Source organism: Haemorhous mexicanus, chromosome 3, assembly GCF_027477595.1.
Source record: "Haemorhous mexicanus isolate bHaeMex1 chromosome 3, bHaeMex1.pri, whole genome shotgun sequence".
Classification (NCBI taxonomy): domain Eukaryota; kingdom Metazoa; phylum Chordata; class Aves; order Passeriformes; family Fringillidae; genus Haemorhous; species Haemorhous mexicanus.
The window spans coordinates 40,957,839-40,983,650 of NC_082343.1; the positions used below are offsets into that span (position 1 = coordinate 40,957,839).

General features: G+C 39.5%; 1 protein-coding gene across 2 annotated transcripts in view; it reads right to left on the reverse strand.

Annotated features, from left to right (window-relative positions):
* The window catches only part of SMYD3 (SET and MYND domain containing 3), a 385,772-nt gene that overhangs the window by 178,402 nt on the left and 181,558 nt on the right, over positions 1–25,812 (reverse strand). The window contains exon 6 of one of the 2 annotated variants that reach the window (XM_059841476.1): positions 3,010–3,099. The exons of the other annotated variant lie outside the window; for it this stretch is intronic. Coding sequence (XP_059697459.1) covers positions 3,010–3,099 — 90 coding nt within the window. The remainder of the gene's footprint in view (positions 1–3,009; positions 3,100–25,812) is intronic. 2 annotated transcript variants of the gene reach the window in all.

Consider the following 25,812-nt stretch of genomic DNA (forward strand, 5'->3'; position numbering starts at 1 on the left):
AGTTAATTTACAGGCAGGGTAATTTTCCCCCTACGAAATTGTATAATGAGCTTTAAACTCACTAAATAAAGGGTCTCTTCTCCAAGTGATTATGCTTAATTTACACAGGAATTAGTAGTGACTGGACCTCCTTTCAGAATTGCTTTAATAGAGCTGCATTACCCCAAAAAAAAAAAAAAACAAAAAAAACCAAACCAACTAAAACAACAACAACAAAAAAACCCAAAAAAAACCCCCAAAAAACCACCAAACAACAACCTTGAAAAAATCCCAACAGCTGATCGAGTAAAAAATACTTCTCTGTGCAGCAGTGCCTACAAACATTGTGCTCATAAATATCTTCTACAGGATAAGCACATAACTTTTAAATTTGGTATCGGAATCCAGAAAATCTCTAATGCTGATTTTATATTAAATTATTCACTTAGGCATTATGCTGATAGAATGTATAGAAAAGCCTAAAATTACAGATGGGCAGCAATGCAAGGGAGCAATCAATACTTTCATTTACAAAAGTGGCTGTCACTCTAGGCAATGTTAACAATTTACTATTATTTGTTGATATTACTATTATTATTATTATTTTATGGTGAGTTTTTTACTGGTTAGTCTGTCTAAAGAATGAACACTTTGGTTTGTAGACAATTCTTACCAAATGTAGTCCAGTTTTCACATAGTCGAGTGGTAGCCAGAAAACCCTAGCATCTCCAAAATTCAGGTATTTTTGTGCATTTACATAGAAACTAGGCATTAGAAACCTTAGAGCAGCTTGTTAATGGTATCACTAAGGTAGTAGATATCACACACAAATATTGTTTGTCCCTGGCAAGTTATAAAAGGTAATTAAAATTCCTGTTACCTAAAGCAGTTGACCCTGAGGAAGTAGGAGAAACACATTTGGAAGTTTCAGTTAAAAAATTCACCTCCCCTACTTCCATCGTAGGAAGGTAGTCTTCCTTTGTGGGAAGTCCTTATCCTCTTTTCACTCTACCATAGAAGAGAGATTCATAATATTTAAGGTCTGGAAGGGGCCATTAAATCATGTAGCCTGTCCTCCTTTATCATGGCGTGCATTTCATAACAGGTCTACAGATCACTCAGAACCAGTGACATCTGTGGAGCTGGTTAAGTAAATCTAAGCCAAGATATCGAGAGTGGGCAACAAGACCGTCCTATCACAGCAGCAAAAACAGCTTACAGGGACTGAGGAGAAATTAATCTGAAAAAAAAAAAAAAAAAAGCAGCAGTGAAAATGAATCATGGCAATAACTGGGATGCAATCCATCCTCAGGAACCTGGCAGAGCCATGGTGACTGGGGCACGGGCGCTGCCCCCGATGCCAAGCGGGCCGAGGCGCGTTTGCGGCGCATCATTGCCATCTGCTGCGCCGGGCCGAGAGCGCAGCGAGCGCCGGCCACGGGACAGCCGGAGGGGCCGCCCGGACATCCTGCAAAGCCGCCTTCGCTACCTCCTCGCTTCCCTTTCACCCTTCCCACACCCACCCTGACGTGGCTGGGCCTCTCTCTAAGTCTGGAAGACGGGTGGATCTGCTAACTAATGCATGACCCAGCACAGTGCCATGAGCGCAGCCTGAGTGTGAGCTCCGCCGCGAGCACCGTGAGCTGCGGCCCGAGGCTGCCCTGGCAAGGGGCACGCACGCTGCCCTGCTCCCAGCAGCTTTGACAGAAGGAAATCCCTGGATCGGGTTCCTCATGCAAAGTTACCTGGATGCTTTCTGGAGATGATGTTTTGTGCCCAGAAGTAATTTGCACACTTCAGAATCAAACGACAAGACCAAAGAATTTGGGAGTGACAATGGTTTTCTCTGACACAGAAGTCTCTACTTCACCTTACAGAAATCCACCCTTATGTATGGGTGAAACATCTGCTTCTGAAAGTGACTGCATATCCGTATGATGTATGCAAAAGGAGCATATGCCTCTTGAATACAAATGTAGTAAAGCACCTGTGAAAATGCTTTATAAATCATAACCAGCATTTACTGAACTGACACAAACCACTTAAAATAATTTAGATAATAAGCACTATCAAAGAACACAAAATGAATTTACTAATACCTACAGAATAATGAGGGACAACTTGCTGACAATATTGACACTCAACAAAATTTGGCCACCACAGTAACTCACATAAACCATTCAACCCACAAACTTAGATTATATATGAGTTTTGCATGACTGCACATAGCTTTTGGTAGCAACTGGATATAATCTTGGGCACTTCTGGGAGAAGAATAAGTCCACCCCCAGTTTTCTGCCTCCCTATCCCAGATCCAGGTACTATTCAAGCTGAGGAGGCAGCTCCCAGAGGCTGGGTGAGCATCCCCATCCTGTGTCACAGAGCCACAAACTGGTGTTTGTTGGTTTATATATATTGCACACACTGAGCACTGCTCTGATACTTCAGGGAGACTGGGAATTGCTGCTCAGTCTGTTTGGGTCAGCAGAGTGTCTTTAAACAAGTAATTTCTTGCCACCCCTCCAGCATCTCACTCCCTATCCCCCACAGAAATAGGGTAATAACAGCAACCTACTCTGTGTAGCAGCTTGAGATTGTTATTTATAAGAGGAAACTATTACTGCTGAAATTAAGTCTTTACCAACTTCACCACATACGTGAATAACAGCGGTCCAGGAGCAATTTTCCAATCCATCTTCAGTGTTACTAATTTAAAAAAAACTTTTTTGGACTCTCTTATTGACTATGAAAGTTTTTTCCAGGGCAGTCATGTCTGCTTCTTTACCCTTGTCTTTCCCAGCCAGTTTTTCTCTCTCATCCACCACAGCCCCCCTAACAGTGCCACACTGGTTCATACTTGTTGCACCAGCCGCTTCAGGACCTCTCACCTCAGCCTTCAGTTGCACTGAACTTCATTCAGCAACTTCAGGAGCTCAATCACTGATTTGTTACTGAGACAGGCTCAGCTGCTACATGGAGAGGTGGTGAAGCTTTGCACAGTGCCTGGAAAAGAATATTGGTAAAACTCACAGAAACTTTCATTCTCCAAAGCAAATGTAAGGCTGACACAGCAACAATGTCCCAACACAACCAGCTGCTCTGATTTTTCTGGGGATTGACCTGTAAGAAGAGGAGGGAAGGTTTATTTGCCATTGACCCCAAAGAGTCATTTTTGCTTTGGACTCATTCTTCAGGGTGTGTGGAAAAGGCACAGCACATCAGTACACAGACCCTCCAGAGTGAGGGTCACCCTCCAACTGAAGGAAGAGATTCTTCCATCTCTAACACTAAAGCAAGGATCCTGTCTCTTCTTTTTGGGTAGAATCAAGAACTGATTTTGCAGATGAAGAAATGCTAAATATTCATAAATGCATTTAAAAACTGGGCAGAAGAACCCCTCCAATGATTCTCATCTTTAACACTCCTCACACACTAACACTTTCTGACTTGCAGAATGACACATATTTCTGTGGTATTTTACCAGCACTAAGCACTGCAGGGTAAAATGTTTTGCAGGAACAATGTAAGTATAAATCACAAAAGTGGACACAGTACCTTTGTCCAAAATGGAGATGGTTTAACTTCACCAGGCAGTAAGCATTCAAAAGGCTCACGGGAGCACTGGCCACATGTATATTAGCAGCTATTATAGACACACAGGAACTGGTCTATAGGCCAAAATTTAGTGATGAGGATCTGTCACCCCCACTGTGTGTATTTCAGATTTTTCTGTTTCTCTGTTTAAACTTCAGACCAGCTCTGCTTTGATGCCTTGTCCTGAAGCTCACTCGCACCAGGTGTACATTCAAGACTCCCTGAGCACATCCTCTAGTTTAGTCTCAAAACCAAAAAGCTTCAATTTCCTCTTGGTGTTCTGCTGTTCAGCCAAAACCAACCAAAGGGGACTGACTGGGAAATTCGCTTCAGAGGAACAACCCAAGCTGAATTAAAACATGAATATAGATGCACTTGTTGAAACACTTATTTTTTGTGGTCCATTAAGTCTTGACAAATGACCATATCTCAGTAATAACCACATGGAAGCACATCACAGGAACAGGATTTGAATTTTTGCTGTAGTTACATTAGACAATGACAAACCCCCCAAGGACTTTAAGCATATATACACTGAATTGTTTCCATCCAAAACCAGCTGAATTATTTTCAGACCGAGCTTAATCACAGCTTACCATCTCAGCAGGCACACCTCCACTGAAACTGGCTTGTTACCCTCTTTACAAAATCCTGTGATTTTTATTGTCAAAAAATATGCCAAATTTCCATATTAGTCACTCACTGAATTACAGGGCATGGGACCCTGGGCATGGGCAGCATACCAGGGACACCAGCATCCCTCCTCACAACCAGATTGCCCTGCTCAGCTGAAGGATGAGATCCTGCTCTTCCCACATTCAGGATGATCTGGATGTAGAGGAGAGGACCCACACAGTAGCAGAACCAGGGTTCAGGCAACCTCCTCGCTCTAAGTGGGGCATAAACAGAACTTAAATCCTTCTTTCTTGTAGCTTTTCAGCTTCAAAGTCAAGTTAGCAAAATGGCTGTTGCTCTTGAAAGCATAGAAGAAAATAAAAGCTTAAAAAAAGTTGTAACAGGGAACAGAAATTCCTCCACAAACAACTACTGTGAATTTGTCCCAAAAAAACCCATTTTGATCATCACTAAGATTTATCAGCACCTGATTGCTCAGGGACATTATCTTGGCAGTGTCAACCCAGACTGCAGGCAAGCACCCAACATCATCAAAGCCACCACAGAAGTCAGTATTAATTTGCAACACTGTGGAAAGGGCCTGCAGACAGGAAAAAGGATGAAAATCACAAAAAGGAGGACATCCTCTCTTAAACCCAGATGTGGTCCCTCTGATCTTCCTCCCGAGGCACACTGACAAAACAGAGCAGTGAAATTGCCACCTGAGCTGTTCTATAAACACTCCTTCACCCTGGAAACTGGGAAATTCAAACAATCTCAGATTTAGACCCTTTCCCTCTCAAGAAACCAATCAACCTCTTTTCTGCTTGATACAAGTTTTAACATTTTAAAAAGTTTAAAAGGTGTTTGTTTTAAAGGATGTTAAAGAAATAGTAGGAAACAACCAAAACAGTATTAATTAACTGTTACCTTTCAACAGCTAGTGAACCACAAAACCTTCAGTCAATTCCTCTTTTTTTTTTTTTTTTTTTTTTGTAAGTCAAACATTCAGGTTGTTATCCTCTGACACAAAATAAAGATTTTACATTTTTGAGTGGAAGAAATTAGTGCCCTGTCCTCTTGCTATAAGAAACATCTATTTTGCTATCATTCCCTTTCCAAAGCTTTTAGAAAGCCTCGTGAAAGTGGGAGCATACATTTCACATTTTCAAGACAGCACCTAAATTTTCATGTTACATGTTCCAATAAGGCACTTAGCAAAAAATATTTAGAAGCACCACAAGACACAAAGGTATCAGGGTAACTCATTGAGAACTGGCAGTCTCAGATACATCTCTCAGACAGCCACTGTTCTTATTCTCTCCTTCACGGACGGAATCACAGTGAGGAAAGAATTACAAAATGGGAAATGTGACAGGTGCAGGTTAAGATGGAGTCAAACTGAGATGAACTGATATTTTATCATTATTTTAATAAATACATAATCTAGCTGCTTTACTTAGATAGATGCATTGGTTCCAGTGTAATTATTTCTATTGCCCATGGTTTTTGATGCTCTGTGAGAGTAAATCCCTATCACCTAAAGCCAACAGAAGAGCTAATCTTGACTGCCTATAAAAGGGAAGTACTGTACAACTGCTGAGACAAAGGGAAGAGTACCATTATTTCAAGTGATGTTTGGGATATTACAAAACCTTTTACAATGCTGAGAATATTCTTAGGAAAATGTGAGACTTATTTTCTGACCAGATTCCAGATTTTTTTTGTTGCATCAAAATGAAGAGTACAAGAGCAAAAGAGGTACCAAAGGAAAACCCAGCAAGGAAAGAGTGCCTGAAATGTTATGGTGAAACATTAAATGATCATGGCAGCAGCTTGCTGCCAGTGGAAATGAGGACAAACTTCCCTTTCCAATACTGTCAAAAAGCTTGTCTGGGCAAGATGCCCAACAGTCCCCAGCCCAAATCACAGCCAGCAAATTAATATAAGATGATCTTTCTGTTAAGGCTCATTTTCATAAACAGGCTCATCCAGAATAGGAGCTAAAAAAAAAAAATAAAATTAAGAGCACAAATCTTCACCAGTTGCTTTGAAGAAATAACTTATTTTCAAATGCTTCAGCATAGCAGCTCTCAGGTAAAAAGAAAAAAGAAAAACTACCTCTAGAAATATTGTCAGAAAGGTGTACTCACTAGTCACTTTTCCAGGAAGTTTCATGCATGTAAGGCATTGCTTTTGAGACCATTTACCACAATAAAATTAAATACAGCTGAAGATACAAGAAAATTCTCACATAAGAGAAAATTTTAAAACTTTAATTTTATCTCAGTCTGAATAGCCAGTCTGTGGGAAAATTGCACAAAATGTATTTGACAGTTCAAGAATATAGGATATTATTTTGAAGAGATGCATCATATTTTTTTTTGGACAGTCTTTTTGAACAGTCATACATTTCAGTCCTCACTTTACCCAAAAGACTCATTGTTGTTGCAGTATGAGCAGCATTTGTGATATACTCCATTTCTGCTGGAAGGTGAAAAATATGCTAGGACATACGTACAATCTTAGGAGAACATATTGAAAGTTATGTAAAATTTATATTAAAAAACTCCACAATATAAATAGTCAGTTAGGGCTAGGGAGTTTTTTATTCTTCTGCTGTTCAGAGGTAACTTTTTCATTAAAAAAAAACCTGCTAGTAGTTAGAATTGGGGTATTCAAATCCTACTCAGCAAGTCCTTTCAGATTTTCAGAATTCCAGGCCTAACATGAGGCACCAGAGCTAGGAAATCACCTCTTGAAATTCTTTCCTGAAGTAGAATCATGAGCTGAGTCTGCCAGGAAGAACTGTAAGAGTCACCTCCTCACTTCTGAGCAGACAGAATACATGAAAACACACATGAAAAGCATCCATTTGTCCTTCCTATTTATATATACCAGCCCTGCAACCCACCTGCAAAAAACTGAATTTATGGAAACATAGCAATGGAACCAACTTAGCATGCAGGAGATAAAATGGGGATGCAAGGTGATAACAGTGTTTCAAAGGGCAGAAGAAATTCAGAGTTGACCTCTACAAAGAATATGTAACTCCATGTCCAGTATTGGGTCTTGACAATTTTAGTGTCACATATTTTACTTCTCTGTTTAAATGTGACTTCACATCTACCACAGTTTTGTATATGCATGTACAAACATGCATTAAAAAAATCTCAGGGAAAAAAGTGATAGTTGATGTAGAGCAAGAATCCTCTGGCAGAACAGTTTACAAAAGATGCCAGAAAGCAGGCAGCACAAGTAAACTTCTGGAGAAGATGCCAAGGGAAAATGAGAAAGCATAGTCAAAGAAGATCAGATAAGTAGGGCACAGGTATAAGAAACATAACTGAATTACTAGATTTTAAAATAAATGTAGACTAGATCATAAACTTACAGGTGCTGTCAATGTACAGTAAAGTTGAAAGAAAAATCCTTCATGAGTCAGGATGAGTGAGTTGTGTGATCGGTTAAAGAGAACAATCTGAATTCAAAATAAAAAGGTACCTGAGAAGGGAAGAAAGGAATAAATGTTAATGGAAGAAAAAAACAAACAAACAAAAAACCAAAACAAAAAAACACCCCAAACCAAACCCAAACAAAAAGAAAAAAGAAACAAACAAAAAAACCCCACCCCAATTAGGAATTCTATGGAGTTGAGCAGTAACGAGAAAAATGTTCTACAAAGTTAAAACTACAGGGAGGAAAACACAATCACTTTCTAAGAGGATCAAATGCTCAAACAGCATCAGTGTCAAGTGCTGAGAGTCATCAGTCTTGCCACAAGAAAAAACGTGCCATGTACACTTATTAAATTCCCAACACTGCAGTGCAAAGCTGTAACACCTTTCACAGTATATTAACAGTATAACAACTGCCTCTAGAGAGGCTGGGAAGTTAAAAAGCTAAAAATTAACATTTGAATTTTAAAGTTTGCTTGAGTAGCAACTGAGTACCATATTAAGACTTTAAATTCATGGGAGCAGTGATGTATACTAGAAAAAACAGATTTATTTTATAACAACTGTGCACCACAGAGGATGGCAAGCCCTGTCAGAGCCCTGACAGTGACCCAGGATCTATCTTTTCACCATATTCTTCTAATAGGGTCTCTTCACCGCTCTTGGCTTCAACTATATGATCTCCAGAAGTCCCTTGCAACCATTCTGTGATTATTTCCCCAGCTGAAGGGGAAGAAAGATGACATATTTTAGAAAGCACACTGAGAACTATTAATTATACTAGATAGATAATAACTCAGTGTTAATAATATTTTCATTAAGTCAAAGACTGGATAAGCAGAAGAGTCTTAGTTAACTTGCAGTAAAAAAGTTTAGGGACACCAACATTTAAACACAGCATTTGTGTGAGATTTCCATTCAGTTAAAACAACTTCTAAGATTACTATAACTGAAAGGAGTTGAGAATGAAAAGAAACCCTCATTGTTTATGGTGTTCAAAGTAAATATTGTTTGCTCAACTTCCCTGAAATATTGCCTTGAGTATTTATATTTATTTCTTCCTGAAACAGATTAATAACACTTCCAGGAGAAAAATGTAAACCCAATGACATCTGCAAACATTCTGACTAGCATCTGAAACAAATGTTATTGTATGACTAACCCCCTACTTTGTTTATTCCCGTTAAAGAAAAAAAAACAGGAATTCAATTTTAGTTTTCCTAATTACAAAATATACTTACCATAAATTGTTGACTATTGGCTGCTTGTGCTACTTACCTGCAAAACAAGTAAAACAAACAGAGAGTTACTTCACAGCACAATAAACTCCATAGGAGAGTGGATATAATTTAGGTGGCTTGATGAGCATCTTTTTTTTTGAATAGCAGAGTTAGATGAAAGAATGGAGGGAAGCCAAGGATCCGGGAAAAAAAAAACATTTGAACTGCAGCTGGACTATTGATTATGTAAGAGGAAAGCTCAGTCTCAACAAAAGCACTTTATGACTTGAACACCACTGTCCCCAAGGTGAAGGGAAAAGTGCCAAAACTAAAACTTGCTAGCTCTGACTCTCAGAATTGCTTCTGTCCCACCTAAGATGAGCATCTGTAACATGGGACACAAGCTCTTTATGGGCTACTGTCTCCAGCATATTTGTTTTCCACACCAACTTCCCAGGAGCCATGAACCAATATTGTTTATCTCACACAGAATTTCACAACTTAAATGAATTTATTAGCAAACTCCACTAAGGCCTGTACACCCTCACTGAGAGTTGAATAAGAACAGGCCTGTTACTGCATTTGACATTGCTGTGTCTTGGCCTCATTTTTCTTTTGAAAAACTTTTCTTCTGAAAACTATAAACATCTATTAAACAATAAGCATTTGTTACTATCTCTCTATCAAAGGTGAAAAAATGGCAAGGTTGCAAGTTATTAATAGCAGTAACTTTAATCAAACAATGATAGAACTACTGGTTAGAAAGAGACTCTGGACATCATCTAATCCAGCTTCTTTTATTGGGAGTGCATAAAATTAGATCGATTCTTTATTTTAGAAATCAATTCTTTGATTTCTATTTCTTTGAAATAGAAATTTCAAACAAGAAGTTCAATATGGGAACAACCCATGTTTAATTGATAAAATGTTTTGATTCAACAGTTTTCAGTATGTATTACTGTCAGACACTGCATATTTTTATAGCAGAAACACTATTATTGTGGTACTTGGAGATACAAAGGTCTGAAGTTAATAGAGTTAACAGCTTGCTCATTCAAATCCCAATTTTGCAGGAAATTGTCTGAATACTCTTTGGTATGCAGCATCTTTGACATTATTATACCAAATACATGTTATTTATCCCTTAAATAATAAAATGTATACGAATAGGACAATTTTAAAGTACATAATCCCAACCATCAAATTCATGCTTTACTGCATATACATGATGTCCAAATTCTAAATTCATATTGGGGTCCTGGCAGCTTCCATAACAGAGAAGTCTGTCAAGTTCATTTAAAAGTATAATCCACCATGACAATGATGCCTTTTGCTTTGAAGATTTAAAATAAAATACAATTTGAACAATAAAACTTCTCAAAACCAAAATATTTCTTTGGGGGAAGAAAAAAATAAATAAAATCAGGGATGAAGACAGAAGAAATAGTAGAGCCTTAAAACTGGCAAGAAATTCTCTGTAATAATTTTGCCACTGATCATACCATAACCTTTGTTAAATGTATTTCATCTCAGCTCAAAATTTAAAACAGGTCTTGTGCGCAGTCAAAATGAATTCAGAAAAGTTTCATAGGTATATTCTTCTTTTAAGCCAAGTTTGTTAATCAATCATGCTAGAGAGTACAGAAAAACAATCTTTAGATTACTGACTATCAGGAACAGCTACTTTTCATATCCTGAATTCCCCAGGTGATGTAAGGATGTTAATACAATACACTATTCACAACATTATGACATGCTATAATTATCTCCATGGATGCCAGAAACAATTTTGACCATCGTGATACACTGGGTACTATCCAAAAGAAACAAACCCAGTACAGATTTTAAAATATGTGGGTGCAAGTGCACCATACTTTGATCACACTGACAAAAACTTGAAGAAAGCCAAGGGCAGCTGGGGCTGAGAAGGGATGATGCCAATTTAAACTTTAGGATTGACAGCTCTGTTTAGGTTAAGGAAAGCTGAGTGGATGTTATTCAGCAAGGGAAAATCACTGTGCAGGAAGAGGTGATGTAGGAGTAATATATTAAAAATAAATTTGGAACTTGAGGGCATGTTTAATGTAAAGCAAGCCAAATGCTTTGCTAAAAAATGTGGCCTTTGTGGTCTTTTGAAACTATTACCATAATTTTTTTCCTCCCCTTGAGCTAAGTTCCTAAGCAGACATTAAAATATTTGTAAATGGTAATTAGTATTCAGAAATATATTTTAGCATGGGAAATAGAAATGTGCCCTGAGGAGCTCAGCCTTGCTGCCCTGAGACAAGTCTGTCCCCAACCCCAAACCTGGGCAAACAGCTTCCCAAGGCCTCGTGCTGCCATGGCTCCAGGGGCACAGAGTGACACCAGTGCCCACTCCTGCATGAGTGAACCCCGGGAAAGCCCAAGAAAAGTGACAGCAAGTGACAGTGAAGGCTCTGGGCGGCACAGACACACAGGTCTGCCACCCTGGGGACAGGGAGTGAGAAGCACTGCTTGAGTCTTCAAGAATCTGGAAAAATCTGAACTTGCAAACCAGTTGGAGGGAAGGAGAAGTGGCTAAGAAAAGCTTCTCCAACTAAAGTCAGCTCTGGGAGCAAACGTAATTTCCCAGGAGATCCAGCTCCAGTGTTTGCACAGCTCTGTTCTCACATGCTGCTTGTAATAATAATTCCCACCCAGGGTGCACTGCTTTAAGGAAGAACCAAGACCCTTCAAATTTTACACATCTTCGCCAGCAAAAAGCTGACAGGCACTTCTGCATCTGCTCCTACTCAGAACAAGCAATTAAGTACATGTGGTTTGGCTCTGCAGCCTTCCCAGACCTGCATTTTCATAGCACTTCATGCCCCGTTCTTCACTCCTGCACATTGGACAAGTCCTGCTTCAAGCTGGCCACAGAAACAAGGCCAGGATTTGGCCTCAAGAATTCCCCATTCCAAAAATTCCATTGATGTAACAGTTGCTGCCCTCATATGACGACAGTAAAATTGCACCCACAGTGCAATCTGATGCCATGCCCCTGAGGATCACTTAAAACTACTGGTTTGAATCCTACCATGCACATTTTTTTCTCCAGGGAGGAGAAATACAATACTCTCAATGATTTATAAAGAGCTGTTGAAAAGCCTTTACCAACCTCAGGAAAAGTTGGTTTTACTGGGTTTGGAAGGAAGGGGGAAACAACACAAAAACTGTAGGTGTTCTTCTTGGTTTGCTTTTGGAAGCCATTAACTGATCAAATGGCCAACTCATCATGTAAATACCTGGCATAGATGAGAGATGCTACAAGATATAAGGATGTGTTTCCAGTGAACAGGCTGTGATTCGTTTGTTTCTCGAAGGAAATTACTTCACTCACATTTTGCACAGCCATGGCAAACCTGCACAGCTACAGATTTCTAAACTCAGCAAGGAAGGTCTCCAGCTTCCAGGTTTTTACACATAGGTGTTATTCTCACCAACAATGTCAATGTCCACTGGGGCAAAAAGGAAGAGTCATTTCTGTTTGCATGATAATTCATATCTCCAGAAAAACTTTCCCTAAAAAGGGTAGGGAGCATCCCTATAGCTCTCCTTCAAAATTCCTAATGTCTTCTACTGTAATCCCAATAGAAATCTGCAATATTTGGGCTTTACCAAAATTTTCTTATTAAAACTAGCACTCTTCTTTGGGCCCAGGAGAGATCCCATGAGCTGGTTTCTTCCAGCTACACTCAAAAGGATTTATTTTTTTGGAGAACAAAAAAAAATACTTTAATATTAAATTCTGGTTTAGTATATATATCTACAATGCATATGTTATTTCCCTGATAGGAGTGTATTTCTGCTTCCCAAACACATCCTGCCCTTCCCACAAAATATGTGCCGTAACTGATCTACTTGGCCAAATCTAAGTTTAATACACATTAATAAAATCTATTGCCTAAAAGGTTTTATTCACTTCCTAAAAATAGTGCTCCAGCTTTCAAAGGCATTAAAGGTGTAACTTCAAAGACATTACACAATGACCTAATCAAAAGCATGTTGAACCCAAAATTTGGATCAAGCTTTTGGTGCTCAAAGAAAGCATTTTTAAGCACAATTCTTTGAACTCAAATATATTTAATTCCATTCTGGAGCTATATCTTAAAAAAAAAAAATTTCAGAAATAATACTTACAAAACCATGAATTAGGTAGTCTCTAAAAAAGAAATTTTAATGAACTTGCATTCACAAAATTGGTGTTCTGGTATGAATCAGAACTTTATTTCTTATCAATGAATATTATTCACATCATTTTCTTCATCCATAAAATGTGAACAGCAGCTGTTATGCAAGTATTGGTAATGGGTTAAAAAAGGCTTATATAAAACCTAACCACTTTTGGAATCAGTAGTATTAACAATAAAAAATTGTTTTAAAATTAAATGTAGATCTTGGTGAAGTTTCTTTATACTCCAACACTTACCATAACAATGCACTTCATTTATTTTCTAAAACCCCTAACATTTCTTGAAGTTATGGGGAAAATTCATACTCAAACAATCATTCCATACTCTTGGAATTCTTACTCAAACAATCAGTAACTCTTGCTGGACCAAGGACTGTAGATTTTGTAGATTCAAAAACCTGGAGAGGGAAATTTCTCCTGCCAATAGATCTTTATGTAATACACTGGTTTCTCTTACAGATCTGACGTAATCTGACTAAGTCCTCAGGTGCCTTGCGACAATTATTACTGAATATACAAATTCAGTTTACTAGCTTTAAGTAATCTGCATCTCTCCCTACACAGAAGTTATTTCCCTGATGTTGAAAAGGTGTCAGAATGAAAGGTGGTACATAAAAGCTGCAGCATGGCTGATCACCTTGCTTTCAGCTTTTCCCAGTATGGCCATGGAAAAGCTCCCGATCTTATTTTCAAAAACACTCCTTTCTCCAAACATCAAACACTCATTCATGATACCAGCACAAAAACTACTTAGAAACAGCCACAATAATAGCTGTGATCAAACATGCAATTATGCATTACAAGAAATTGATGAAAGTTTTGTTCCAGAAGCTGGCAGATTTGCATGGATTTATTCAATCTGTGCTTTGGATAAAGGCATTCATCCCAACAACTAATCTCAGAAGCTCAGTGGTCAGCAGGGTTGAAAGTCTGGGCTTATGCTAAAAGGTGACATTAAAAATGCAGTAAATATACCATTATTTTTAGCTCTGGACATTAAAAAAACTTCCAGTGACACAAAATACAGTAATGCTGAGCAGGCAAAACCTCATCTAAACCAAGGCAGTGGGGGTTCATACAGCTCAGTCTGCAGTTCCATGAATTCAGTGTAAATACTCCTATGGATCAGTCTAGTTCAAAGACTTTTTTGGTCTAAAAACTTAGAGACACTGCAGTCACTGCCAGTGACTGACCTTGATGCAAACACCAGCTGATTATCTGGCAGACATCCCCTTTTTGAGCTGCATATGCCTTTCCAAATCAGTGATCATTCCATCTCTCATCAGCATGGCTATTTTCTGCTCTTTTGGAATTTTAAATACTGGAATAGAAACTATTCCTTTGATAACTTCCTCAATAATTTCCTCTTAAAAATCTTTTAATATGTCCATTATTTTCCTTATTTTGAACTCAAATGTCATTCATTGCCTCTTACTATTTGTTTATTGATATTTCTGCATTCTGCCTAAGCCCTCTCATTGTTACACATACATTTAACACTAATCTGTTATTTTCCAGTGAAATATCTGTTCCATCAATTCTCTTAGATTACTCTATTCCACTTATGGTCATTAAATACATAGCAGTCTGAAAGTTAAATATAAAATATAGAAATGCAGCAACTATGGAGAATTTCCACTCATGACTTCATACTCACAAATACTAGAACCAGCTTTTAGATGGAATTTGCTTTAATTTAGTTTGCTTTGCCAACAGGCTATCCAAAACAAAACTCTTAAGTGGATTAAAAAGCACTAGCTAAGCTTTCAATTACATAATTCGGCTTAAATTGCTTCTAAGGGCATAAAATAATGCCAAATAAATCATACAATTGAAAAAAAATCAGCTGCTATTCTAAGGAAATTACTGTTTTTGTTTAGCCATGGAAAAATACTCTGAGCTGGAATGCACAGGGACCCAGCACACACACTGAGTACACATCATTCTCTCTCTTTCACAAACGTCTCTCTTATGGGCTGACATATTTTTATCTTGGACTTCCTCAGCAGAAATGCACATACAAAGATGATGCCCAGTCAACTGAAACATCAGCAAAGCCCCTGGTCTAATGTGGGCTCCCTGTGACCTTCCCATGATGTGTCAAGCCTTTCCACGTGCAGGCACTGGGGAGCACCTGGGATTTGCCAATCCAATTGCAGACATGCTGTTACTCCTGTCCATGAGCTCAGGAAATAACAGGGCACAACAGGAGCAACCAAAATGCTCCCAGATGTACTGAAACGCCAGGGAAATTACTCCTGAGCACAATGTCTACCCTGAAAAACACAAATGGTGTATTGAGCAAAAGGCTGCCCCTGCAGAACCCCGTGTCAAAGTCAGTTTGGCTTTCTTTCTGTTTCATGTATTTTTACAACTGCTCCTTTTGAAAGCTGCTCCAAGGCCTCACCACATCCTTGTTTAAATGATTTTTCTAATTAACAGTCTTCATTTATTCTTTCCCATTATAGCTATTAGTGGTAATGAAGTTACAGAGAGCAGTACGATGCCTTTCAAAGTCTTCATTAGAGTTCTCTGAACAACCAAACTCTTTTACTCCTCCCTATTCTTCATTATCAATCATTTTCATATCCCACAGTTCCTGCTCCTCTTCAATTTCCTCAATAGCAGGAGTTGAGCTACATTTAAAAACCACCTCTGGGAATTCCTGAGCCAATAACTTTCAAGAATGCATTTGCCTTTTTTGTCAGGATGTCACCAGCGGCTGCTGGTGGTAGGCTTAGCAGATGGTATGGCTTAGCAGAACTCAGCTGTACACACTGGTCAGTCCTTTCCAGACTGGTGGAAATCTCTGGGAATGGTGGCTCACACTCCCTAAGTAGTTCTTGTTAGTTGTCCCCAGCTACCGCAAAACACTTCTGCTGATCGAGCTTTTTAAGACAAGGTGGTCAAATATTGAAACAGCTTGCCCAGAGGAGTTGCAGATCTCCCTCCTTGGAGCTGGTCAAGATGTGAGTGGGCACAGCCCTGACATAGAAACCTGATCTAATCAGATCTGCTTTGAACTGTACTAGATCACCTCTTGGAGATCTCTTCCAACTTAAGTTCTAGAGTCTTTTTATTAGTCTATATATAGTGACTTGACCAGCAGTTTCTTAAGACTGAGGACAGTTATTGTTGATAAGGTACTACTCATTTCACCTACTTTGCAAGATTTAAGCCAATGCCACAATTAATTTTATCCTCATTTTTCCTAACTGCAAAAATCAAGATATTGTTTTCATTGTCTGTAGGCTTTTTGTCCACTTCTTAAGCTCTGTTTTGAAAGTGGTTATTCATCCAACGAGATCTGGAGTTTTTCTTTACCTTTCTTCCCAAGAAAGACAAGAATAACTTAGGTTTTTCTCTAGGCTTTGTACCTCTGACCTATGGGGCTCTAGTCTGACCCTACATTCAGTTTTCGAGCTCATTGCTGCAGCTATCAATATGAATGAGACTCCTTAGAGTTGATGCTTTCAAAGTTAGAAGATAAACAAATTATAGACCTATTTTAAGCCATTCAATGAATATATTTAAGTAGCATTACAGGGAGTCTTTTCACAGACATCTTTTTGGCATGCCTAAGTCTAGCCCAACAGAGCACAATCCCCTGCTGGTACACGGGCTATTAAGTAAACAAATGTCATATATCCTGAAATAAGTGGGTTCAACCATCATTCTCCAATATAAAATTAACAGCTAATACAGCATGGCTGTTGTGCATCTTACTGTGTGACTGTCAGTCAGAGTCATATTCAAATATAAAAATCACAATTCATTTTGCAGTATTTATGATGCAATGTATGAACACAGGTGTTTGCTGAGCAATGATGAATGACGAGACTAAAAACCAGACATCTGCACTGGGCAACACAAATAATTCAACTCCTGTTTGCTGCTCAAGAAGCACAGAGGATATGCCCCTTTAAGAAGCACCTGCAAATGCTTAACTATATCAGCTGTCAGGGGCATGTCTCCCCTCAACAATCTGCAGGAGAGAGACTTGAATTATTTCTGCTCAATTAATCACATTTCAACAAGCTGTAGTCCACTAGCAGCATAACATCATTAAAACCCACACACACCTTTCACCTTAAACCTTCAGGTCAAAAAACTAACCCTTCCTAGAGGCAAAAGAGCCTGGTCTTGCTATGGAGTCAATAAACTCTCTGGTTTCACAGGTTGTGGCCAGTTTGGCTACAAAGCCAACTCCCTGCTCTCAGGTGGGTATCATACAGAGATACCACCAATAAAGATTACTTCAGCAGGTAGTCAGTGCTCTGGGAGTTAGCACCAGCTGGTAGGAGCCTGGTGTCTTCTCAGCTCTCTCCAAGTACATTTGCAACAACTGGGAGAGCTGGCTCTCACATTATGCTTTCTGCTCTAATCCTAAACTATCTGGAGCCCTTCTGTACTTCACTTGACTTCATTCTATTCTGCTAATTTACTTGCTCTGGCTCTTACAAGTCCTGAGAGCACACATTTAATATCTCAAATAGAGCTCTTTGACATCATGCTGCCAAAATAGATGCACATAAATATAGCTTGAAGTAAAAGGGTATCTAACACTGTAAAATTAAAAAAAAAAAAAAAGGACAAGAAAGGCAGTGCTTTCTTGCTGACAAATGTGTAAGACAATGTAGCAGACACAACTTTAGAAATGCAGGTGGGCTTTTACTCCTGGCAGTGCAATGAGAGAGGTAATTCCAGATGTGGGGAAAACTACACCCCTCAAAAAGGGATTTGGAATGATATAGCCCAGAGGAAGCCTGGAGCAAACTGGCACCATCTAGAAAGCTGGAAGAGAGCCAAACAAATTATGGCCCAGGCTCTTTGGAGCTCTGTTCCCCCCTTCAGTGGGAACTGCACAGGAAAAGGATGATTGTGAGACGGCAGATGACGGGTAGAGCCCTCACTGCACATGGAAAGGAGTGTAAATTACACTCCCTTGTGCATACAGAGGCAAAGCAAGGTTCACAATGCCTTATTATATTAAGCCACATTATGAAAATGACTGTTTACATTGGTTCATTAGTGTTTGTACAGGGCTGTGAACATGCAAAGTGGTAAATATCAGCACAGGCATCAGCATGGTATCTCAACTTGGACAAGTTCATGAGTGTTGCACAAAAGAAAATACACTTTACTCATAACAATTATCATCCATAAAACGTGGTGTTTAGCATACTGTCTCTCTATGTCATTTCTGACCACACAGAAAATGGTACCTAATGGTGTGTAATGTTATACTGAGTAATTTATTCTTGCAAATGACAAAATGTGTGCAATCGTTATATAAATTACCAAATTCAACCCATTAACTCACATTTGGCACTGCAAGGCTATCTAAGTTCTGTGTTATTAAAACACCTTGAGTCAGATTTAGTACAATACCTTATGTTGTACTGTCTGGTGAAAGGAAGGTAACTTCTCAGCTTTCTATTTTTTCTTTATCTTTTAATTCTTTTGTAACTCTAGCAGACCTCAAATCAACAAGAGGTTTTAGGAATAAGTGCTGAGATCTATTGCCTGAGTTGAGTACCTCAGCATCTCAGAAAGTCGGTATTTTTAGGATGCCAGCTAGAGCAGTAAACACCATTAACAGAAGAAATATCTGTTCTCTCTGCAGGGTAAAAGAGTGAAAGCAAGAGGGACTGCAAATGAATCTCTTCCCCCAACCTCTGTGCCCTTGCAGGGCAGGCCCTTTCCTCCAGACAGGCTTTCAGCTGAGCAATACCTGCTCATTTGCTGGGTCAAAGCAAATTCTCCGAGGCCTTTCTTGGTGCCCTTTCATACACATCTCTGCCATCCCCAAAGGTTGTCTGTGTCTCTCTGCCTCTCCTGGCTGCAGAGGCAGAACTCAGCATGTGAACTTGTCAGCTCTGCTCCAGCAGCCTCTCCTCCGCAGGCTTTGGGAAAGAGCAGCCTGCCCTGTGCCCCAAAGGCATCTGCTTTTGGGGTCACAGGGGCCAGGGCAGCCTTTCCCTCCCCTTAGCTACAGCCTGCTAGAGGAGCTTGTGGCAGGAAGGGAACTGTTACACTTCAAGCAGGTCAATAATGAAAAGCCCCTTGAAGACCGGGGTTGAGGCCAATCTCACTTAATACTAGTATTAATGACGGGAACAAAAATCTAACAATGAACAAATAAATTCCCTGAGACCTGAATGTCTGGAGGGAGGATTGGGGTTCACATAGCAGGGGCTGGATTATCTGGAAGGGTAATAGAGATGGGAGGAAATTGAATAGGTGTGTGCAAGGTCAGAAGCTTTGGGACTAATAACAAGACTTTCTGCTATAAACTGTGAGGTTGTCAGATGGAGGAACTATGTAGGGACAAGTATATTTGTAGAATACGGGATGTCTGCAAATCATCAGCCATGAAAAGAGTAAACACATCAGGTGATGTATATTCAGAAGAGTAAAGCAAGATTAATTTTCCTTGTAAATGCCCCTTTGAGAGCTCCTCCTTTGAAATACTAAGGACAATGCCAACCATGTTGGAAAGAGTCCTTCCAACCAGAACAGCCCCAGAAATGGGCTTCAAAACCAGAAAATAATGTTCTGATGCAGCAGAACTGAACAACCTGGCTTCTTACTCTAGCAAGACCAGGACAGGATAGCATTCCTGTCTGGTCATTTGCCAGGCAAATTAAACAGTCCAAACGGAACATTAAGCTAAAAGACACACAGGTATAGATTTAAAAGATAGATTTTAAAAGAAGATAAGAAAAGATGAGTCTAGCAGAGAGTTTTGGAAGTGCCTTGTCTTAGATGGGGTTTGAAAAGTTCATAGAAAAGCGAAGGTCAGAGGATAAATGATGGAATAGGACCTCATTTATAGTAGAAAAATTACTTCCTATGTGATACATATTTGCACCAGATTGTTTTCCAAAACCTTCCTCTGTGTTTCTCTGCAGCACACCTTCACAAAAACAGTTTACTATTTTTTAGCATTGCTGAATACTGGTGGCAACATTTTTCCCCTCCATTTCTTGCAAAAGTGCCAATAGCTTTTTTACTTTTCACACTAATGCTGTAACACTGCATCTCTCAAACACCTGAAGGCACACCTGACATCTTCTACCTGTTGTACCCCACAGAACCTCTTAGCAACAAGTGTGTAAAATGTGAAGGGAATGGGAAGTAAAATGCCCCCATTCTGCCTTGCTACAGCTGCCTCCCCTCAGCTGTTACTATTTTTGTGATTTCTAAAAGAGTAGGGTGCATTCCTTCAAACCTGTGCTGTCACACTTCCCTAGCCTACAATGAGCCACCTGTAAGAAATACATCATCTGCACTGCTTCCTCCACCCAAATGCCATTGCAGATCCATCCCTTCCCATTAAACAAAACCACTTGTTGTAGAGCAGCCTTGTCCTTAGCCTTGCACCACAGTAACTGCCCATGGGTTATCATCAGAGAGAAAAAGCACACAAAATACAAATCAGGCTGCCAGAGAGACTAAATCCTATGAAAGAAAAACATCTGCAACAAGGAGGCCTGAAAAAGTTGAATAAATAAGGCAGCAGCAAGCATTTTGAGGAATAAGTTAAAGGAAATAAAGAAAAAGTGGAATAGAAGAGTTTTCCTGATCTCAAATTCTAGAAGTGCCAGAGACACACACAGCTCCTCAGAGCTCTCCCTGTGCTTGAGAGGGTTTCAAGAAGCCAGAAATATCTCATCAGTGGTGCTAAAAAAGTGGAAATGTATTCTGTGCTTTCCTTGACTAGACCCACACATTGCAGAAACAGCTGCTGGAGAAGGACAGCCAACAGCTCCGAGCTCCAGCTTGGATAGTTAGCAGAAAGAGCAGAAAAATAGTTAAATTGAATGGGCAGAAAAGGAAGGCCTTCCCTCAGAGGGATGTGTCCACCACCATCCCCTGATAAACAGCAAAGACATTTCTTGAGAGACCTGTTTGCTGTTAAAAATATTCATTTCGTCAGATTAGATTTGGTAAACATTTAAACAGAAAAAAAAAAACCAAGAACATTTTTTGTCAATTTGAACAATACTGAACTTGAAATATTTCTGTGGTCCTAAACCAGAATATTGCAAAATGCTAATTTTTCCAAGTGGAATGACAGAAAATTCAAAACTGTTCAGCTCTCCTGGGGAATGGAAATTCCAATTTCCAATCAGCTTTCTCAGGTGTCACTGACAAAATTAGGCTTTGGATTGTCCCCATGCTTTAAGTTGGCTTTAAGTGGGCTCACAGTATTTTTGCCTTTCACTGGGGCAAAAAAAATGCATTTATTATGTAACTAAGAGCAGCACTGACCTCTTCTGTTGCACCTTTTCAGGCCAGCTTTATTTCGTAGGCTGGAGATAAATGGTCCCTTCTTAAAAGTTAGGTGCCAACTATTAAGACATTAATTTAAATAAACAAAAAGACATTTACAGATCACAACCCAAAAGCATGATCAGTTCCTCCTGACACTATATCCATTAGCTAGACTTTGCTTTTCCAACAGCCTCAGACTCAAGTCCAGTGCTCAAAGCTGCATCTAGTTTTTAAGTAAAACAAGCAAAAGTTTGATTTCTCTGGCTCCTTCTGTTAAAGAGCCAGAGAAATCAAAGGTCTTCTAAAGGTCTTTTTCACCTGCTCTAGGAGAGCCACTTAAAAATTCCAAAGGCTTTAAAAATTTCAATATACATAAGCTCCAAAAAAAGCTCAAGAGAAACAATTTTCTCACTTTCCATGTTAGAATCAGTCTTTCACAATGACTGCACATTAGAAAACTGCAATTGTTGCCAACATGAAAACTACACTTAGATCACAACGTGAATTAATGAGCTTGCTTTTCACCTTTATCTCCCCCTTCTTCAATGCTTTCCTCCCCCTCCCAAATAAATGAGCCATGTTCCTAATAAAGTGCTTGAAAGGAAGGCTGGGAAATTTAATAATAAAAAGCTTTCTGAAATTAGGTTTCTGGCACTGCTTTAAAAAAAAAGAAATTGTTATTACTTGGTCCTTTGCTTTTCCCCAAAGCAAATTTCAGTCCTTTGAGGACCGCACAAATATAAAGCAGGTAATTTACAAACCATTCATTTGGCAATTTGCCTGGTCCAAATAATCAAATATAATAGGAGTTGCCAACTGAGTATTTAAAGATTCTAGTGCAGGAAAAGAAACTGCACGTTGCAGAAAAAGAAAGTCTCTGTCTAAACTATCAAACACTAGACCTTCAATGGGGCACAAATTGTTGAGCATGTTCACGTTCATGGGAAGCAGAAGGGAGCATTAAGAAGTGAAAACCCTATGACAGTTGCTAGAGTTCTTATCACATAATAAGTTTCCTAATCTCAGTTCTATTGCATTTGCTGCACTGAAGATGACAAAGAGAAAGATACCACGTTTGCCTTATTTAAGTCCAAAACCAGAAATGAGAAAATATTTAGTGAAGCAAACCCAGACTTTTCATCAGCTCATGTCATATTAAAAGAAGTTATCAACATACTTCTGACAATTTAGGAAACTAAACACTGGCAACTAAATTGGTAAAAACTTAATCAGGAGAACAAATGCAAAGCTAGTTCTCTAATTTTGCATCAGCTATAATGTTTTCAGGCTCTTTCTTACATAGCTCTCAAAGAGCAGTGTATGAAAATCAGGCTCCACTGAATTTTCTAGGAATTTCCCCATTGCACTGGGGTAGGACTGTGCCATAATGCAATAAATAATTCTGTAGAATCATTTAGGAAAAGACCTACAGGCTAAACTAAGAGGATCTGATATCGACATACATATCATGGTCACCTTCCTTGACAAATAAAAATCAGCCAAGAAATCAAATTTGGAGTTTCAGGCTGAAAATCTGTTAGGTCCTGTGCAAGTTTAAGTTTAGACAGATTAAAATTTTGAAACCTGTGTAAATGACACCTTGACATTTAAAGGCAGGGAGCTCATCAAACTATTAACTTTTCACTGAAAAGAGTTGAGAAGAGGCATATGTGTATCCGAAACAGGCAGCTGGCTCTGACATCCATTTTGTGATTAGTATGTTGCCTATCTAACAACAGCAAAGCATTCTGATGGATCAGAGCTACAAATTCTACACCATTTTTCATACGCTCAGAAAATTCTACTGGAAATTGTGTTTAAAGTGGCCAGAATTTTAAAAATACTATGAATAATTTCTAAACAGCTTCTTCCAAGTTTAGAAGAAGAAATGATGGATGAACAGTTATTCTTCAACCACTACTTTAAATAAAATTAAAGGTTGAGACTATATAAGTGAAATTTTGGCCCTATGAAATATAAAGAGAAGTTACATATGCCAAAGTTTAAGACTTAAGTTCAAACACCATTTCAGCCTTAACTACCAGATCACTTATTTGATGTAAATCATTAATGCAATACCTGTTTTATTATTTTACCTTAACTCTACAACTTCTAATAACTCTTTACACACAAAGTTTAGCAATTAAATATGTGTACTGAACTAGTGTTACTGAAACATTCCATATAATCTTGATTCTATCTTGATTTATCTCTCACATACAGATTTGTGAAAAATATACATAAAAGATTTTATCTGTGGAACTGTCTCCAGTAGTAATATTAAAAGAAGAAATCTATGAAGGCTTACAGAAACCTCTTTTTCTCCCACAGGAAATGTCAAGATCTTCTGAATAACTACCAAGAATAAGGTTTTTGCATAGGATTTCTGATTCAGCTACAAATAAGTTGCTATGATGTGGCTGGACTACTCTCTGTGCTTTGAGATCTACAGGAGGCTTAGAAACAAAGTCCCATCACCACACTGAGCATTTTAAGTGTAGAATGGTTAAAAAGCATCATCTTCTCCCTTACAAGAGCAATGTTAAGAAGTGCTTCCATGCCACCACTGCTGGCATATTTAAGGCTGTGGTGGGGCTGGAGGTATCCAAGCCTCACTTGCTCCCACAAATTCCAGCAAGATCTGTCAGCACAGGCTCTTGGCTGTCTCCTGCCTTGCAAGCAGTGTAAAGCACTTCCAAAATCTCGTGTCATTTAAACTGCACAGGAGACACTGGCTTGGCTCAATTAAAGCAGGTCCCCCTGGTAAAAGGTCAGGTTATGCCCTTAAAAGGTTAAATTATGCCACATCATCAAATTAGACTTTGCTGTGGATAGGCACAAATAAAGCTGCTTGGTTTTTTCCTTATGAATAGGAATTGTATATTCATACCAAGAGCAAAAGGAGCTCGGTAAAAACTGACCAAGTGTGTATAATCCTTGGATGAATTAGAAAAGCCAGAATCCATAAGCAATTCTAAGAAGCATTCCCAAGTGCAGAATCTCATCCTGAATGGTGCTACTTTTCAGAGGTGAAAAGAGAGCAGAGAGAGATTATCCCTCTACATCTTGTTCATGCCTGGTGTTTTCCAGGGAAAAAAACCACAAAACAAACAAAAAAACCAACCAAATTAAACCATGTAGCTTATAGATTCTCTACAGAGCTGAGCCAGCTATGCTGGGAGGAGAGATGCTCTGCTCCTGAAAAGGAAATATCCATGGCTTTGAGCACCAAGGGGAACAAAGCTTGTATGAAGCTTTCCAGAGGAACAATTGACAGGGACCTTCAGCTTTACTCAGCTGAAAACGTCAGAAAAATGGCCTTCTCTAGTTTTAGAGTGCATTCAGAAGTAAGTAACCAAATAACAATACATCATACAGTAGACTCCACATTTCTGGAGCTTGCTTCTGATATTCTTTATAGGAGTGACCAGAAGGGTTTGGCTGAAAGAGCCATATCTGGCCTTTCATTAACAACAGGCTGCATTTCACTTGAGAAGACAAGCCACATCACCTGCTTTGACAACACCACAGAGGTCTGGGAGAAGTGGGGCTTGCTCTTACAGCATCACTTGAAGGATCCTCAACAGACATCAAGCAAGGACACACACTGAGGGCATGGAAAAGCCACCAGGACACAGCTTTGACACCGATGTCCCCAAAAGGGGTGTGCACCACACAGTGGGCTTTACATCCCAGTGCCAAGGAGGACAACAGCCTCCTGGGTCTCTGTGTGTCTTAGAGCCACTGCACAGGAGTGGCTCCCCACAGCTCAGCACCCCTCCACCTACTGCACCATTGCTTTCAGTGTTACTGTCCTCCAGGATTCCTTTTAAACTGCAGACCTCAGACTAACCTGGGAAGGTAAATCCTCTGGAGACTGAGGGCAAATAGGATTACCTGCAACTCCCACTTCTCACCCAGCTGCACCACCATGGCTTCTCTGACATCTGCAGTGGAACAGAAATCACACAGCAGAACATCAAAGGATTTTGGGGGGTAATTTTACTTTTTCCTCCCAGGAGAAAGGAGGTCAGAGGTAAGAAACACTACTTGTTAATATTTTTATTCTGACTGCACAATTCCCTCTCTCTTCTGGCTTGTGACATTTCACTGCTGCTGCTGAGGTCTGACACACTTCCCTACGGAGGGAGCAGCACATATGAGCCAGCCTGGCAGAGACTACCCTCCCCTGGGACACTCACATGCCTCCCTCAGCTCAGTAGGGCTCTCCTCTGCAGCACCAGTTTTCATGCCCATCCTGCAGCAGGAGCAGTGCAGTGCCATCCTTTAATCTATGGTGCAATAAAAATAAGTGCTGCTTACGCTGTTGCAAAGTCCCCATACAGCTCTGCCTGGGAGCTTTTGTACTACACTGACTGATTGGAGTTTTCATTGCCTTCCTGGCCCCTCAGACACCAGCACCTCAGAGGATTACCCTTCTGCTCTTTCAAGC